Below are 18441 nucleotides of genomic sequence, written 5' to 3' on the forward strand. Positions count from 1 at the left end.
TTCTTACTGCGCCCACCCCAGTCCAACACCAGCATCTCCACATCATGGCTCCCCTTGCAAAGTTATCTAGCACTGGGTAAGATTTTAAACTCACCAACGGTGACAGTCCCACTCTGAGGTTTCTCAACGAACAGAGTCGACCGATTTGAGTCGTCAAGTTTAGCCAGTTCCTCTGTGGCTGCTTCTCCACAGGACCAGACTGCTCAGCCATAAAACAAACAAAACCACAGGTTAGAATCTGCTCTCTGCACATCTTTAACGCTGAGATATTCCTTTCTGCTTTATTGTGCTTTCTTCATTCCGTGCTCTCCAAATCGTGCTGTTAAAACACAGGTTAGGATGGGATAGGACACAGTTCCAATTTGTTGCAGTCAAGGTAACGTTGGTTATGGATTGTTGGGACACTTATGGGATTGTGGTTGAAGGGAATCAGTTTGACAAAGGACCATGTCATGTTATGTGACAACACCCTGAATGGGATATGATGGGTTCGAAGTTCACACGACAACAATCATAAGGCAACTGTCAACATATATATCGATGCGTTCTTTCACCAAAAACAAAGCAAGGGATTCTGTGTTCAGAGTGAACAATTTGTTAGTGCATCAGTTAATGCACATTGCTAAATGTTTCAGAGATGGCAGCTGGCTTTATGTGATGGTATGGACTGTCGGGATGCAAAGACAGACGTGACAATTCAATGTGGCCATTGTCATGAGTCAAAAGCTCAAAAGCTTGGAAGGCTATGGAACTGAGAGTAGATGGAGTTAAGGTACAAGGCATCAATGATCTAATCAAATAGTGGCACAGGTTCGAGGGGCTGAAGGGTCTCCCGTTCCTATGATGAATTTTGAAGAGTCTTAAAATCCATTTTGGAAGGAGGTCTTGTGGTGTGGTGGGTCATGTCCCTGCCTCTGAGCCAGAAGCTCTGGGTACAAGTCCCACTGCACAACTTGATGACCAAGGAAGTTGAGGTTATCATGCAGCCAAACAAGTCAAGCATCAACTTGTAAATCCTTCCAAACACACCAATGGCTATTGGTAAGAGCGGAAGTGATTCCTGCTCAGCCATTGGTAGATGGATATTGGAGCCTCTTTGAAATCACTATTCATAGCTCCAGAGTACAACACGTGCATAAAAGTGTATGTTACCACAGCAACTCGGACTCTTGGTGAGTGAACTGTAACACAACACCATGAGCGGTTAGGTGAACATGTAACGATTGTAAAAACCCATCTGGCTCATTAATAACATCTGCCCTTTCCCAGTCTGGCCTATAGGTGACTCCAGGCCCACAATAAGGGAAATTCGGAAAGAACGAAGGGAAATGGCCACAAGCCCCTTTGGCAATTGCTAAGGGAGGCAGTTTAATAAGATTATTAAGATTGCATTAATCGTGAATGGGTCACAATTCGTTCACATTCTCTTGTCTTTTTTAGCCTCAATCATTCATTGTTTTGCAGTGATTATTTGGTTTCAGTTCTGAGCAAGTGAGAAGGATTCAGTGATAGAGAGACAGCCCAAGGTCTGGAGAACTGTAAACCCTGTGACCATGACAACATCTGAATGGAAAAAGATGGAAAATGAAGTTTAGTTGAGTTCTGCAGCTGCTGTGGGGGATCGGGCGGGGGCCTGAGGGTGCAGGAGGTGCAGGGGGTGAACTGAAGAGTAATTCTGGTGAGCCTTCATAGTCTATTGTAGGGAATACTGATGGTTTAGATTTATGCAGTGGCCAGGCCTGCCCTGTCTCAGCTGGGATAATTCACAAACATCTGTATCCCTTCCACACATTTTTAAATATGGCATCCAACCTCACAATTTATTTTATTCATTCACTGGATATGAGCACCATTTATTGCCCATTTCCTGTACAATGGGATGGCTTGCTGGACCATTCTGAAATGTGACACTGTAGACAGAGGTGATCTGTCCCTCCCAGGCCTATGACACATTGGGTCAAGAAACTGGGATAGAACAAGGGGGTTAGGGGGGGATGTTGGGGAGAAGAGATTCCTACTGTGCGGGAGGGAGACAGTGGTTGGTGCTTGACAGACTCACTGTGAGATTCCTGCAGCATCAGTGCCACTAGGAATTGTTTGCCATCTACAACACCTCCAACATATTTCAACAGCAATGCACCCACAGAGAATTTAAATACAAGCAGTGAGAATCTGGAATGCATCGATGTATATGTTGGCAATGTGGTGAAGTGTCGTGTCAGGTGGTTCAGAAGCAGACGTACCCGAATCTTTCCTGGCCATTGCAGAATCGGAAGGCTTTTCATCTGTTTTGGAAACAGATACTGGTCAAAGCGAAGTTTTGAGACACACAGGAAGTTTCAGCATTAACATGGGATTAACAGTGGGTTGCAAATTCTGGATTGGATGCAAAGGTTTCCATAAAAAAATGGGAACAGGAGGAGGCCGTTCAGCCTCTCAAGCCTGCTCGGTCATTCAGTAGGATCATGGGCTGATCCCGACATTCCTCACGTCCACTTTCTTGCCCTTTCCCCGTAACTGATCAAAACTCTGTTAGTAATAGGACAAAATGTTATCAGTCCTCGTCCATCACAAAGCAAATTCCCAACGGAAACAATCACCAGTGATCACAGATTGATGGGAACCGATTGCAATCTGTGGCAGTGGAAGAATCATCATTTCTTAACAGACCAAATGTTTCCTAAATGTGGAGATGGAGCTTCTCACAAGGCAAGCTCTGGGAATGAGGGAGACCATTCAGCCCATCTAGCTCAATCAGCAAATGAAACTTACCATCCCTCTTCAAGGCGTCTAACTCCTTGTTGAACAAAGAACAAAGAAAAGTGCAGCACAGGAACAGGCCCTTCGGCCCTCCAAGCCTGTGCCGATCATGATGCCCTAACTAAATTTGAAAAAAACCTTCCTACTCGGTCCGTATCCCTCTATTCCGTCCCTATTTTTGTAACCATTCAGACGCCTCTTAAATGTTGCTAATGTGCCTGCTTCCACCACCTCCTCTGGCAGCGCGTTCCAGACACCCACCACTCTCTGCATGGAAAACTTCCCCCGCACATTTGCCTTAAACTTTCCCCCTCTCACCTTGAACCTGTGCCCCCTTGTAATTGACACTTCCACCCTGGAGAAAAAGCCTCTGACTATCCTCCCTGTCTGTGCCTCTCATAATTTTGTAGCGCTCTATCAGATCTCCCCTCAGCCTACGTCTTTTCAGTGAAAACAATCCTAGTTTATTCAACCTCTCCTCATAGCCAACACCCTCGAGACCCGGCAACATCCTAGTGAACCTTCTTTGCACTCTCCCCAAAGCTTCCACATCCTTCTGGTAGTGTGGTGACCAGAACAACACGCAGTTGAATGACTCCAGGATTTTTGCCTCATTTAATCTATCCAGAGAGCTATCTGATTAGTCATCAGCTTTTCTGTGAAGAAATGCTTCAATCTCAAACTGGTCTTCCAAACAGAATTGGCTCTGATCAGTCTGTTAAATTTTCCTCTGAATGGGCAGACCCTCCTCTTCTTGTACACATCTTTAGAATTGTCTCCTTCGTGGTGTGGGCTCTGAGGAATGACAGCTCCGACAGCATTACTCCGGTTGGTGATTAGTCACTTGTTTCTCCCGGACCTCACGTGTTCCAGCATTACTACCTCCCTAACCTCCAGGGTCAGTTTGCAGCTCCGAACTTTTACCAGCCAATGATAGCACCTACTTAGCTGAACCTTTTGATTGGCACAGCAACTCCCAAACCCATGCCCTCGACCATCTAGAAGGACAAGAGTAGCAGATACCTGGGAACATCACTACCTGGAGGCTCCCTTCCAAGTCACTCACCATCCTGACTCGGAAATATATCACCATTCCTTCACTGTCGCAGGGTCAAAATCCTGGAACTCCCTCCCTAATGGGTATACCTACATCTCAGGGAGTGCAGTGGTTCAGAAAGGCACCACCACCTTCCCAAGGGGCAATTAAGGATGGAAAATAAATTCCTCAACCAACGTTACTAAAAAAACAAGATGACTGGGGCGTTTCTTCATTGTTGTCCTGGGAGCTTGCTGTGCACAACTTGGTTGATGATTTTTCTTTAGACTACAATAGGGACCAGTCTTCCAAAGTACTTCATTGGCTGTAAAGATCTGTGGAATGTGCAGGGGTCTCAGTGGGTGATATATAAATGAAATCAATCAGATCTATGCCAGCAATGAATCTTGGGACAATTGACATTTTCCACATGCTAATGATTTCGCAGGTGAATAATGTTCCCAGGCTCTGAAACCTCTCTCCTACATTTAAAATGTTCTTGTTGACAGGGTCCTGGAGTGTGCTGTTTGCTGCTATTCAGAGCCAGGCTGGTCAGTTTGTCCATTCTCCCTTTGAGTTTGTGTGACACTTTAGGCTTTTGCACTGTAGGGATTCTATAATTCTATGATTGTGTTAGAAACGTGTCAGGATCAGAAATACCAAACAGCACAAAATAATCTTGGACTCTTTGGTACCAATCTAACCACAGGATGACTCTTGAAAGTTTCAACTATCGAAATATTGTCAAGGCGAAGTCCTTTCCATTTCTGGATCATGTTGAAGTTTCAGAAATATCCTACCGCAGGATTAGGTCAGACATAGAGAGACATTGCACAAGACAGGCTGAAAGGACAATACTCTTTGCAGCCTGTGAGCACATTTGCAATTAGCTGGAGCCTACCTAAGTGTTTACAGCTTGTAACATGGGTACTCACACACTGGCACAGCAGCTCGGTGCATGTGAACAAGCTCACATCTTTAATTTCTAAAAGAATGTACTCAAGATGTGGCTGGATATAGCACTTGGGGCGAATGGGATCAAAGGTTATGGGGAGAAAGCAGGATTAGGCTATTGAGTTGGACGATCAGCCATAATTGTGATGAATGGCGGAGCAGGCTCAAAGGGCCGAATGGCCTCCTCCTGCTCCTATCTTCCATGTTTGTCCTGGAAGAGTTTCAATGAGGAAAGGTGAGCTGTGTAAATGGGGAATTGCCCCACAATAGTGTTCATGTGAACACAGCATGAGAGACTGGCTTGCTTTGGTGTACATTCTGTTTATGTAAGTCCGCGTGTGTATGTAAGAGCATGTGAGAAAGTGAGGCAGAGTGAGAGAATGTGTGAGAAAGTGAGGCAGAGTGAGAGAATGTGTGAGAAAGTGAGGCAGAGTGAGAGAATGTGTGAGAAAGTGAGGCAGAGTGAGAGAATGTGTGAGAAAGTGAGGCAGAGTGAGAGAATGTGTGAGAAAGTGAGGCAGAGTGAGAGAATGTGTGAGAAAGTGAGGCAGAGTGAGAGAATGTGTGAGAAAGTGAGGCAGAGTGAGAGAATGTGCGAGAAAGTGAGGCAGAGTGAGAGAGTGACAGTGAGAGAGGGAGAGAATGAGAAAGAATGAGTGAGGGAGAGTGAGAGAGAATGCACGAGAAAGATTGAGAGCGTGTGTGAGTGAGAGAGAATGTGAGATAAAGTGTGAGAGAGTGAGTGTGTGAGAGAGAGCGTGTGTGCGACAGTGTGTGTTTATCTGAGTGTATTGTGTAGACAAGAGTGCATGAAATATCAATGACATGCACATTACAAATAATTATGAACATTCTTCATCTGAATGACATTTATCAGAAACTTCTTACATGAAATGTGTTTTTTTTTGCTTTTAAAGATATTGTCACTCTAACAGTCCCCTGCTATCCTGTTCCACTCTGCCCTGTCTCTTCCCGTTGCTCCCTAGAAAACCAGATCCTCCTCCTGTGAGATTCAAACATTTTTATTTGCTTCCACACAGAATACAGCAGCTTTCTGTTTAGAACAAGTTGGTGGTAAAGTGTTTGAAAAATGTTGACAAGTCAGCAAGTGAGTGTGTGTCCTACACTGTACCACAGATCGGTACAGATTGGCTGCTGCATTTACCTAGCACCGACAATGGCTGTAGAGGGTCCCATCACTTTTTGAAGTTTAAAAAAGCAACGACAGAGAAAGAAAGGTTTGCTTTTCAGGTCACATCTCTAAGTTATATAGAGGTTTTTTAAAAAGTCTGTCCTTTTTTACTCATTTGCTTTGTCACCTAGTCGTACAGTTAGGGCTTGATTCCTGATAACCATACTTACCCTGGGAGTCATTGGGCAGTTGGAGAGTAGGAATTTCTGCTAAAAGAAAAGAATTATCATTGGGAAAACACATCATCAGTTTAATTAGATTTTGGATCAAAAAGAGTTTGTGTAAACAGACAGACCCTTTAAGAAATTTACTCATTACAGTAGTATTGTTTAATAACCCAACATCAGACTCACTCACACCCTCTCGGTCTCTCTCAGACATTCTTACTCTCTCTTTCTCTCTCTCTTATACACTCTCTTTCACACATTCTCTCTCTTACTCTTTCATTGCTATTTACACACAGACACTGTTGCTCTCTCTCTCTCTCTCTCTCTCACATTCTCTCACTCGGTAAGCATTACCTGGGTGGGGTACAGTCGTTGGAACCTCTGCCTTTCTCTCTGCAAACACACAGTGTGCAAGATACAGCAACAATTGAATAAAAACTTTGCACAATGTACGGACATGGACACAAAACAGGCCACACACATGAGGATTGAAAATGGGACTAATGAATACTCCATTAAATGCCACACAGACCTGGTCAAGTGATTTTGTTCCAAGTGTGGAGATTACATGAGGTGCTATGGTTCAAGACTGTAGCTCACACCATGAATCTACCAACCAAAATCAATCCAAGTCACAATTCAAAATGGATTTTTCCCATTTCTACAACAGGATAACAAGATGGCATATCTGAACGTCTAACAAAGGGGCATTTGCTTTTTGCTTCCTGTTTCTGTTACCCTGGCATCCTTCAGACACTAAGTGGGGAGTTTTTCAGGCCCCTGGAGGGGAGTTTGCAGGAGGGGGGAGCTCAGAAAGTGATAGGAACCCCTGCAGGGACAGCATCCAGATGTGGCTCCCATCTTCATGTGGGTTTCGAATAGGCAGGTTACAGCTGGAATCAGTAGCTCACTCGAAGGAGTCAAACAACACAACTAACTGGAACAGCTATTTCCCAGTGCCAGACTCACCCTCCACCTCCCCTCCCCCAAAAATTGTCAGGAAGCCAGCAATTTGGCAGAGGCAGCCTCTTGGGAGAAGATCAGAGGGCAATCAGAGGGAGCTGTCAGGCTCAACGAGGTTCAGTTCTGGTCACAGGCATTTTCGTGGAGGGTCTCCCCTGTCATATCGAGGAAGGTATAAAATTAGACACTAACACTTTGCTTGATAATAGGTTTACTCACAGAATGCAGCATTACACATATCTGCTTCCCAGCAGTCTCTCTTTATAAGTGCTCTAAATACTTATTTAAACAATGCCCTTTACCTGTGTAACTTAGCAATATAATTAACATATCATTTGCCTCCCTTTTCACTTTGATGCCCTTAAAAGTTCTGGCCTTTTTTTCCAAACTGAAATTGAACTCTTCATGAGTACCTCCAGTGTGAGGTCCCCCCTCCCCGACCCCCCCCCCCCTCCGCCACTCCCCACCTGGTCTCCCTCTGACTCAGCAACATTCACCCCCTCCCCCCTCCAGTGGAGCTGCCGGGTGGACATTCCTCCTGGCCCTCCCATTGGCTCTCCTGCCTCCCTGTTCCACCAATGGTCCTTAAATGGAGGGCGAATGCTGAAGTGACCAATTGGTAGGCTAATTCTCCTAAACTTGAGCCAGTGGATTCACCAGCGTGAAGCAGGTGCATTCTTAATGGCAGTGGGAAAATTCAGTCCTAACGCCCCTACTTCAGACATTTGTCAAGAAGCTAAGTCCCATCTGACAAACGAAGCCAACTACATTGTAACCTTATATACCTCCTATTTCACAGCTTCCAAAATTATAATCATGCCCAACTCAGTGCCAACACCAGGGCCAAATGGTCTGTTTCTTTACTGTAAATTCTCTGTGATAGTTTAAACATGTCAATGAATTATGAGACTTTTATCTTCTCATTTCCAATTGATTACATTGTGAAATCTAATCTCATGTAAATTTATGTTGTGTATTCTAACATCATTCTTTATGATCTGTGAGTGGAGAAACTTAATCTCCTCCCAACCCACTGTCACTAAATATAATGTATTCTTAGCCTATTCAATGTGAAACTATTGTACTGTCGCTGAGTGCTGAGTCCATCTGTCTTGTCAATCAGTGAGAATGCAGCTGCACGCCAGAGATAGATTTATCACTCCAATGTTTGATGCAGTGAAGCCAGCAACCAATCATTTCCAACTCCTCGATGTGGAGGTTGATTTACTTTAACAGAATTCAAGTTCTAGAAGAAAGTTCTTCTGTGTCCTTCCATTCTGTACAGCACAGGATCTACCTCTTTTCTAGACTAACAAGCTTTATCAATGACTCAGGTACTGCCAACTCTGCTGCCTCAACAGCCTTGATCTTCCTCAGCAGACTTCCTCATCCTCATGTCCACCTTCCTCGGTCTGGTATCCCGCTACAGATCTTCAAATCTTTTCCTCCATCTCTTCTCACGGGTTGGTCTCAGAGAGAGGTATTCGGTCTGGAGAGGTCGCTAATATCTTCACTGCGAAGTACAGACATCTTGAGCAATTGTTAACTGAGTTTCTGAAACTCTGCCACCGAGAAGACAAACAGTTCACCACTTCAACATTTTTATGAATTATTTCTACTTAATGGTCCCTCCCGGTCACTTTTAGCCAAACGTTAAGTCGAGGATCAGAGAACAGATACTAATTGGGTAACGAATCCCCAATGTCTTTATTATCCTGGGCATAAATGTATTAATTCCTCTGATGAAATGGTTAATTTTCTTGCAAAGATTATTGAGGACCAGGTTTGAACGTAGCAAATAACTACTTCAATCTGGTACGAATGAACCGCTAATGAGAGATGATGAACAAATTCAATTCAATAGTGAAAGTAAGTAACTAAGGTGACCATCTCCAACACATTTAGTCAACCACACTGCAGTTATTGGTTAATCCACAAGATCAGTCAGGATAATGTAACCCACACAGACCAGATACTAATCAAGCAGCCTCCTAACCTCCTGTGGATGAGGGCGTGGCTTTTGTTGATTGATCCTCCTCTTTTTCAGCAACTAGACCATGTTCTGAAGACATCGAAAAGCCCTTGGAAAGTTAACACAGTACAACACACACAGGGACACATACAGATACATACATACGCAGGTGTGGATATGCACACACACACATACACACATACACATACACATACAGCTTAACATGCAACAACGCACACAGTCAAAATGCAAAATGGAAGACACTTGAGGGCAGTTTTGTAAAAGACAAAACTGTCATTCAATTCCAAAGCTATGCATCGTCAGTGACGGATTTATACAGGGGTTTCTTCTCAGGGACCTCAGCTAAATAAAACCTCCCCATCCCCCATAAACCTTACAATAAAACTCCACAAAACCATTGAATCAGTTTAATTTCAACATGAACCATTGTAATAAAATTTGCTTTTATCAATAATGCAGTATATAAACCAAATTTTTCTCGCGTTTATTTAAATTGGGGCTAATTATTCAGCAGGGCACGAATGTTGAAGGTTTCCAGAGCCCCGTGAATCTCACTCTGGCTCTGGGATAACCCAGTCTAATTTCTAAGAGATCGGTGATGTGCGACTATACACATTTGAAAGTAACTTCTTCACATGCAAGCTGAAAGCAGAGCAAATATATCCTCACCTGGGGCATGATGAGTCACAGACTCCCCAGCCAACCCATAATTTCTCTACACTGCCTGACAGATCTTATCACAGGATCACAGATTACTACAGTGCAGAAGAGGCCCTTCGGCCCATCGAGTCTGCACCGATGCATGAAAGGCCCTGACCTGCCCACCTAATCCCACTTGCCAGCACTTGGCCCATAGCCCTGAATGTGCCAAGTACTCATCCAGGTACTTTTTAAAGGAAGTGAGGCATCCCACCTCCACCACCCTCTTCCACAAACACAGTCAAACTCTGGTCAAGCCCAGTATATTAATATCCTTACTCCTCAGTGATAACACACCACACCAATGCAGAGGAAATTAAGTCTCAGTCTTCACCGCACTGTGATAATCTGGTGGAATTTATATCCTGTCCAATTTTCATTCAAGTACTTTCAGGTGGGTAGGCTGTGGAAGAGGTTGGAAACCTCCCTCTGCCAGATTAGCAAACGATGCAGTGAAGCAGTAACGTTGGTGGACAGGTCTTACCCACCAACCCGTTAGCATAAAGGACAATGTTCCACAGCACACTATTGAGCACTTCACCAAGGATCATTTCAGAAAAGACCAATCCCGCAAATTTTGCCGCTAGACTTTCTCCCTCCTCTTTTCAACTCAAAATGTTTTGGATGGGGTAATATGTTGGGAGTGTGAGCTGATAACAGCATGGAGAGGATAACATGACACCTGGGACCCCAGTGAACAACAGGGGCCAACAATCTGTCTCCTTAAACAACAAGATTAAGAGTTGAAAATGAAACAGAGAAATGAAAAAGATGGAAATCTGGTAAATTAGTCAGATCAGGTCCAGAAGAGAAATAAAAAAGGAGGGAAAGAAAGACCAGGTTAAAGGAGAAAGAAAAAAAGAAACGAAAAGAGAAATTGGAAAGAAAATAAAATGTTTAAAATGTTAAAATTCTGTTAAAAAACAAACATAGAAATAAGACTCTGCAGTTTCAGTTGTTGACTTTCTGGTGAGAGAGGTTGAGTGGCATTTCAGGAACAGAGAACTTTTCCTTAACATGGTCCTTACGCTGCTAAGTTCTAGCCTTAACTTTCTGGGTGAATTTATTGGCCAATGAAACTGATGGGGAGGTTGCGGGCGAGCTGTGATGCTAATGGTGGATCGGTGACCTGTGACCATTCACAATTCAGTCATACATTTGTAATGCCGTTAAACTCACCACAATTTTACCAGCAAATTCAGAGGCCAGTATCAACACCCAGACTATAGAGCAATCACAAACATCCTTAAAGCCTGCTCCATCGGATTTCACATTCTACTTTAAAACTGGATCACTACAGCTTTGGAATGGACACAAAGTGGTTTCTCCTTCACACCAATATTATTGGCCCAGGACCAATCCCCTTTAACCAATGCTTTCCAAGGAGTCTCACCCCTTTATTCTTAGCCATAGATCCTGCTCTCATTCTGGATGTAATCTGCAATCCCGGTAGGGTTGGGATGTGGATGGAAACGGAAACCTCTCCGCAATGGGGATTGATTTAACTGTTAGCTGGTTATCTATCCAGATGCCTGCTGTAAAACAAGTCCGATGTTCAACAAATTGGAGAGATCCACTCCGCCAGAATCTTGCCCGACCCCAGTGAACAACAGGGGCCAACTATCGCTAGGAGTTTTGCTCGGAGCTCGCTAGGAGTTTTGAATTGTAATGGGAACATGATTGTCAAATCTAGGGAACAGACTAATCTCTTCCTAGAACGTCAAGACCAACTGTTCCTTCACTGTCGCTGGCTCAAAATCTTGGAACTTCCTCCCTAACAGCACAGTGGGTGTGCCTACACCATACGGACTGCAGCGGTTCAAGAAGACAGCTCGCCCACCACAGGAATAAAAGAGAACCCCTCAGCATTAATTGAGCTCTGTTGAGGAAAACCTGCCCTATGCATTACTCCTCAGCAGAAACTGTCTTCCACTCTATCATTTCACACACGCTTTCTTATTTCTGAGGGCTAATTTTAACTCTGGGTGAGTAAGTGGATTTGGAGTGGGTTAAAATTGGGCCCATTTTTGACTTGCAACAGGAAGCCAAAATTGGAACAACAACAACAGTCTGCAAACCTCAGATTAACCTGCGTGAGAAAGATAAACCAGATACCCAGTTAGACATGACAAACAGTGGGCAACCTGTGCATTCAGTGAAGTTAATGATCCTTCACTTAGTGGAAGGGTTGACTCCCACAGTCTCAAGGTCTGATGAATACTGTGAGGTGCAAAGATACGTTAGACAGAGAAGCAATGGAACGGCAGAAAACTACCAACATTATGGAAAGTAACTCCAGTTAGTTAAATGAATCTGAAAGGAATGGTACACAGCATGGTATTCTGCTCCAGTCCACGTGTGTATCACCGCAGGTTAATGGGGGGTAGAGGGGGTACACCCACCAGAACGGTATCACACTAACCTGCACTGTTTGCTGAACCATCTTCCTTTTGTTCTGAAAATAAATTAGGCGCCGAAGGTAATTATTATCTCATCTGATAAAACCCATATCTAATGAAATTGTACTCAATACACATGTACAAAATAAATGCAACCTGCAATCTTACCTCCAGTTACTCAGGAATGTACAAGAGCAGAAAAGTTCATTTTGCTCCAACTTGTTCTAACTCAGAACACGTGGTTCTCCTTTGATATCTCTGATCAGTTTTCTCCTCACCAGCGGATGAACAATCAAAACACAATGCGTAATCCAAAAACAAGTTGAATGACCGAGATCATTGACTTATAAGTCATGGGATGTGGGAAAATCTCTTCACTGGTTGGAACCATACTGAGGACAAGGTAGACTCACAATATTCAGCCCTCTGAATGGCCTACAAAAAGCCCCAGAGAATTACAATCCGAGGTGTCCTTGTACACAAATTGCACAAAGTTAGCATGTAAGCATTTAGGGAGGTAAGTGGGGTGTTAGCCTTTATTATGAGGGCTTTGAAGGGCAAGTGAATCTTGCTGCAATTGGACAGGGCTCTGAAAGAACACAGCTGGAGTACAGTGTACTATTTTGGTCTCACTGCCCACGGAAGGATTTGCCTTCCTTTGAGGGAGTTCACCAGGAGTTCACCAGACTGATTGCTGGGATGAGCTGGTTTGTTGAGATTGGGTAGATTAGGGGCAGGATTTTCTGGCCACGCTCGTCCCAAAACCGGAAAAACCCACCCAAGGTCAACCGATCTTTACACGATCTGTGTCCTGCCCGCTACAATTTCCTGTGGCGAGCGGGATGGGAAGATTCCGCCCGAGGTCTATATTCTTTAAGGGCGGCACGGTGGCACAGTGGTTAGCACTGTTGCCTCACAGCGCCTGGGACCTGGGTTCAATTCCAGCCTTGGGTCACTGTCTGTGTGGAATTTGCACGTTCTCCCCGTGTCTGTGTGGGTTTCCTCCGGGTGCTCCGGTTTCCTCCCACAGTCCCCAGCTCCTCTTCTTATGTGGAACAGTATGGACTCAATAGAGGATAATAGATCGCACCAGTGATAAATGGAAATGCAGGATGGGCTACCTAGCCACCTTCTATACCATTGCATTCATGATCTATCATTCTACAATTTGGGTATTGCTGAAAAAATACATTTTGTCAAAGTTTTTCATTTTGCACTTCACAGGATGCCAGGAAGCAGACGTAGTTTTAAGTGATCTATGTTTGTATTGTTGGATATTAGAAATAAGGTAAAGATTTAGGTGATTTTAGTTTCATGTTTCTGTGTAAGAAATGGTATAACTCGAGTTAGATTCATGTTGAACAAAGGTGTTTGCATGTACGGAGGTTTATGGTTTCATTTTTAACTGTGTCACCATTGTGCTTAGAGAGTTTATGACATGAAAAGGAAACAAGAGCTTGGAGAGAGAATGAGCTATTGCTTAGCAACAAGGGGCACCTTTAGGATAGGAAGACCTTTTCAGTTTAATTTTAGCTAAGCGCATAGCAGAAGGAACTTAACAGCTAGGGAGAGAACAGTTCTCTCAGCTCTGGAGTAATGGGCAAGAACGCAAGTTCTAGAAACTAAAGGACAACTAATTTTGAAACTAGAGAATGGGGAGAGGTTTTCAGGTAGATTGAAGTAAAAAGGGAAACAGGAACTGGAATTTGTTCATTGAAGTTACAGACAGGACTTGAAAGGACAGACTGAGTGAAATCAGTTAGAGAAAAGCCAGATATCAGGAACAGTTGTTAGGTTGCTGTCCTTATTCCAATCTTTGGGACAATAGTATACAATTGGGGGCTGAGTCCGTGAGAGATTGTGTGAAAGTTTGAAAGCTCATGACTATTAAAGTCAAAACAATATTGAAAGGAGAGTTGGAAATCCCGGATGTGGATCCTTGCTAGGAACAGCTGAGGGAGAGCTTGGTTGAAAGAAAATTCTAAGGTATGTCTTTTCAAGAGTAGGATTTGGAAACACTTGTGTTGAAGCTGGAGTCCGGTGAGATCAGTTGGCTCATGGTGTAAAAATCATCTGGTGGGGTGGGGGGGGGGGCGGATTTGAGGAGAAATTCGCAGATCTATTGGGTGGCATCTGCCACTTGGTTTCAGAGTGGGGTGTATCTGACCATAGTTAGCCTGCTGGCTTGCAGGCACTGTGTATTTACAATGTAGCAAAAGATATGTTTTGTAACCTATGTTATCTTTCAAATCTGCGTACATTTGTGAAGATAAGTGGCAGTGAAGGAGTACTGTATTATAGCCCAACTTTTCTTGGCAAATAATTTATTTTAGTTGTTAAAAGGTAATTGACAGCCCTATGCCTCTTTTCATCTACATTTTCTTAAAAAAGGTAAAAGTTATGGTCTTTTGAGCCAGATTTCCATTCTGGAATCTTTTCATCCAGTAGTAACATCAAGTGGGATTTTAACAATGGGCAATTGCAAAAATTCCAATGTCCTGATGAGTGCAAGACAACAAGTTTTGACAAAATGTCTTTTTTCAGTAATACTTAATTCCTGTACCACCAAACATTTGTTTGATTCTACAATTTGAAGGTGGGCTGCCAATCAGGTGGGCTGCTTTGTCCCGGATGGTGTCAAGTTTCTTGGATGTTGTTGCAGCTGCACTCAGCCAGGCAATATTTAGATGGCTGGTCCAGTTCAGCTTCAGGTCAATGGTAACCCCAGGATGTTGATAAGTGGGGGAGGGTTAATGCCATTGAATGTCAAGGGGAGATGGTTAGACACTCTCTTTTTGGCACTTGTGTGGTGCGAATGTTATTAATGTGCCACTTACCAACAAATACAACAACAAAAACAATTTGTATCTATATTGCATCCTTAAAGTAATTAAAAGTTCCAAGGTGCTTCATAGGAGCATGATAGAACAAAGTGTGACACTCCCAAGTCTGAATGTTGTCCAGGTCTTGCTGAATATGAGCACAAGTTGGTTGCCAGAGGAGTCACCAACGGGACTGAGCATTGTGCATCTACTTTGTTCCTGGTTTGGCTCCAACATGGTGACACGACAGCACAGAGGGTGGCACGGTAGCACAGTGGTTAGCACTGCTGCCTCACAGCGCCAGGAACCCAGGTTCGATTCCCGGCTTGGGTCACTGTCTGTGTGGAGTTTGCATGTTCTCCCCATGTCTGCGTGGGTTTCCTCGGGCGCTCCGGTTTCCTCCTACAGTCCAGCAGATGTGCAGGTTAGGTGCATTGGCCATGCTAGATTTTCCCTCAGTGTACCCGAACAGGCGTCTGAGTGTGGCGACTCGGGGATTTTCACAGTAATTTCATTGCAGTGTTAACATAAGTGTACTTGTGACACTAATAAAAACTTTTTAAAAAACCTGTGGAGAGGCTTTCCCAAAATCCAAGACCTATAATTCAATGATCCAATGATCTAGATCAATTGATTCAATGATTATGATTGATGAATTATGTTCTTTTTTCAATAATTCTATGATCAATATTGACTGGATATAAACCATGGGCAGCAATTTCTAATGTGACTATCAGGTTAACTATTACCATGTGTAAACCATGGTTTCCATGGTAAATAGCACTCTCAGTGAGAATGTTTCGCTGCTTCAATGGTTCACTGACCTGCGGGTTTTGCGGGTTCTGCGGGTTTTGCAGGCTCTGCGGGTTTTGCTGGTTCTGCGGGTTTTGCGGGTTCTGCTGGATTTCCAGTGGTCTCTTTTCCTTCTGAAAAAATATTAAGCAACACTTCTATTGGTTTTCCTAGAAAGGACAAAGTGGGGCTGCAAAGGAATAGATTTAGCATTGCTGAAAATAGAGACCTATCGCTGAAGTTAGGACAAGCACAAGAATACCAAATTTCAAACTATTACAACAATAGATACTGCACGAGAAAAAAGTGCTCACTGGTTAGCACGTCAACCCTGATAGCACCACCTTGGCCAATCGGAGTTGATTTGCCAAACAATCAGCATTCTTTTCACCTGTGGGATAAACTGTGTGATTGGTTGGAAATTTGGCGTTCTTGTGTTTGACCTGATGAGTACAAAATGAAAAGCTTCAATGGCATGTCTCTTTTTTCAGCAACATTCAAGTTCTGTACTGACAAGTGACTATTAATAAACTAAGTATCCTACCCAACAGTAACTTTGTTCTTATCTATTCTCGCACATGCCACTGACCAGGCCGGTATTTATTGCCCATTGGTGGTGGGTCTTTTTCTTGAACTCAGTCCTTTGACACAACTGTGCACAGTTCTGGGCACCTGAGGAATGATGTATTGACCTTGGAAAGAGGACAGTGTAGAACCACCATCAGGTTACCAGAGTTCCAAGGGTTAAACTATGGGGAGAGATTAAATAAACTAGGCTTGTCTTCACAGGAGCACAGAGGAGGTTAAAAGATGAAAATAAATTAGGCTATTTAGAGAGAAAGTTTTTCTGCTGGTTGGGAAGTCTAGAATCCTTCTTCGCATAAAGGCTGGTGGAAATGTGGAACTCTCCCCCACACAAATAGCAGTTTATGCGAGCTCAGGCTCGAGGGACTGAATGGCCTGCTCCATATATTACCAACTGAGTGGCGGTTAAGCCCATTTTAAGGGCAGTTAGGAGTTATTCTCTGGCAGAAGAGAGTCATGTCCGGTCCCAGACAGAGAAAGGGTGGCAGGTTCTCCTTCCTGAAGGATATCAGTGAACCAATCGGGATTTTGCAGAAAGATGACAACTTCTCCACGAGCTCTTGCAGTCAATTAACACTCCATAAAAATACCTCCCGTGTGCATTGTTGGTTAGTCTGCTGGCAGCTGTCAATATACATTGGCCTTTCTGATATTGAAGTACGGCGTTAAATCAAAAATATATCAATGGATAACTGGGTGTTGCAGACATTGCTCAGCGATATATCAACTTCAACACCATGGGAACAAGCCTAGACCCTGGGTAAAGTGTCTCCTGGTGCACTGATGTTGCAGTACGGGAATTGTGATCAGTGTTGTTCCAGTTTTAAAGACTGCGATTTATGAGGGTGATTTATGACGGTCAATTGGAATTCCTACCCCTGACTGTTGGTGGCAGCACATTCCTCTTCACTGGTATCACTGGTGCTTTTAAACAGTCTCCAGTGTTACTTTAATTGCTTCAAGTCCGAAAGACGTGCTGGTTGGGTGCATTGGCCATGCTAAATTCTCCCTCAGTGTACCCGAACTGGCATCAGAGTGTGGCGACTGGGGGATTTTCACAGTAACTTCATGGCAGTGTTCTTTTAAGCCTACTTGTGACACTAATAAATGAACTTGAAAATTTTTGATACAGGCTCAGCAGCTGACAAAGGAAACAGTCAGGTTTTCCATGGTTTTTGCCCTGGGGGAGATGGTGGTGGTCATATCACTGGACTAGTAATCCACAGGCCTAGCCTAATGCTCTGGGGGCATTGGGGAATTTCAATTCCATGAATAAATCTGGAACAAATACAGAAAATGCTGGAAAATCTCAGCAGGTCTGACAGCATCTGTGGGTAGAGAATAGAGCCAACGTTTCGAGTCTGGATGACCCTTCATCAGAGCTGCATTCGCAGTATTTTGATTTTATAATAAACCTGGAATTGAAAGCTAGTCTCAGTAATGGTGACCATGCAACTATCATCAATCGTCATAAAAACCTATCTCGTTCGTTAATGTCCTTTACTTGATTTGATTTATTATTGTCACATGTATTAACATACAGTGAAAAGTATTGTTTCTGGCGCGCTATACAGACAAAGCATACCGTTCATAGAGAAGGAAAGGAGAGAGTGCAGAATGTAGTGTTACAGTCATAGCTAGGGTGTAGAGAAAGATCAACTTAATGCGAGGTGGGTCCATTCAAAAGTCTGACAGCAGCAGGGAAGAAGCTGTTCTTGAGTCGGTTGGTACGTGACCTCAGACTTTTGTATCTTTTTCCCGACGGAAGAAGGTGGAAGAGAGAATGTCCGGGGTGTGTGGTGTCCTTAATTATGCTGGCTGCTTTGTCAAGGCAGTGGGAAGTGTAGACAGAGTCAATGAATGGGAGGCTGGTTTGCGTGATGGATTGGGCTACAAGGAAATCTGCCTTACTCGGTCTGGCCCACACGTGACTCCAGAGCCACAGCAATATTTTGATTTGGTTTGATTTGATATGGGTGACTATTAACTGTCCTCTGAAGTGGCCAAGCAAGACACTCGGTTAAAGGGCAATTAGTGATGGACAACAAATACAGGCCCAGCCAGCAACACCCACAACCC

The 18441-nt window shown here is 43.7% G+C and overlaps 1 protein-coding gene across 7 annotated transcripts in view; it reads right to left on the minus strand.

The window, feature by feature from the left end:
* mybpc1 (myosin binding protein C1) overlaps positions 1-18441 on the minus strand; it is a 134430-nt gene that overhangs the window by 97826 nt on the left and 18163 nt on the right. The window contains exons 3-7 of one of the 7 annotated variants that reach the window (XM_078219532.1): positions 15810-15911; positions 12187-12219; positions 6113-6148; positions 2244-2285; positions 95-199 (exon numbers count right to left, since the gene is read on the minus strand). In XM_078219532.1, coding sequence (XP_078075658.1) covers positions 95-199; positions 2244-2285; positions 6113-6148; positions 12187-12219; positions 15810-15911 — 318 coding nt within the window. Of the gene's footprint in view, positions 1-94; positions 200-2243; positions 2286-6112; positions 6152-12186; positions 12220-15809; positions 15912-18441 lie in introns of all 7 variants that reach the window. The other 6 variants (XM_078219531.1, XM_078219533.1, XM_078219535.1 and 3 more) reach the window with 6 other exon arrangements.

The sequence above is a fragment of the Mustelus asterias genome, chromosome 9 (assembly GCF_964213995.1).
Source record: "Mustelus asterias chromosome 9, sMusAst1.hap1.1, whole genome shotgun sequence".
Classification (NCBI taxonomy): Eukaryota; Metazoa; Chordata; class Chondrichthyes; order Carcharhiniformes; family Triakidae; genus Mustelus; species Mustelus asterias.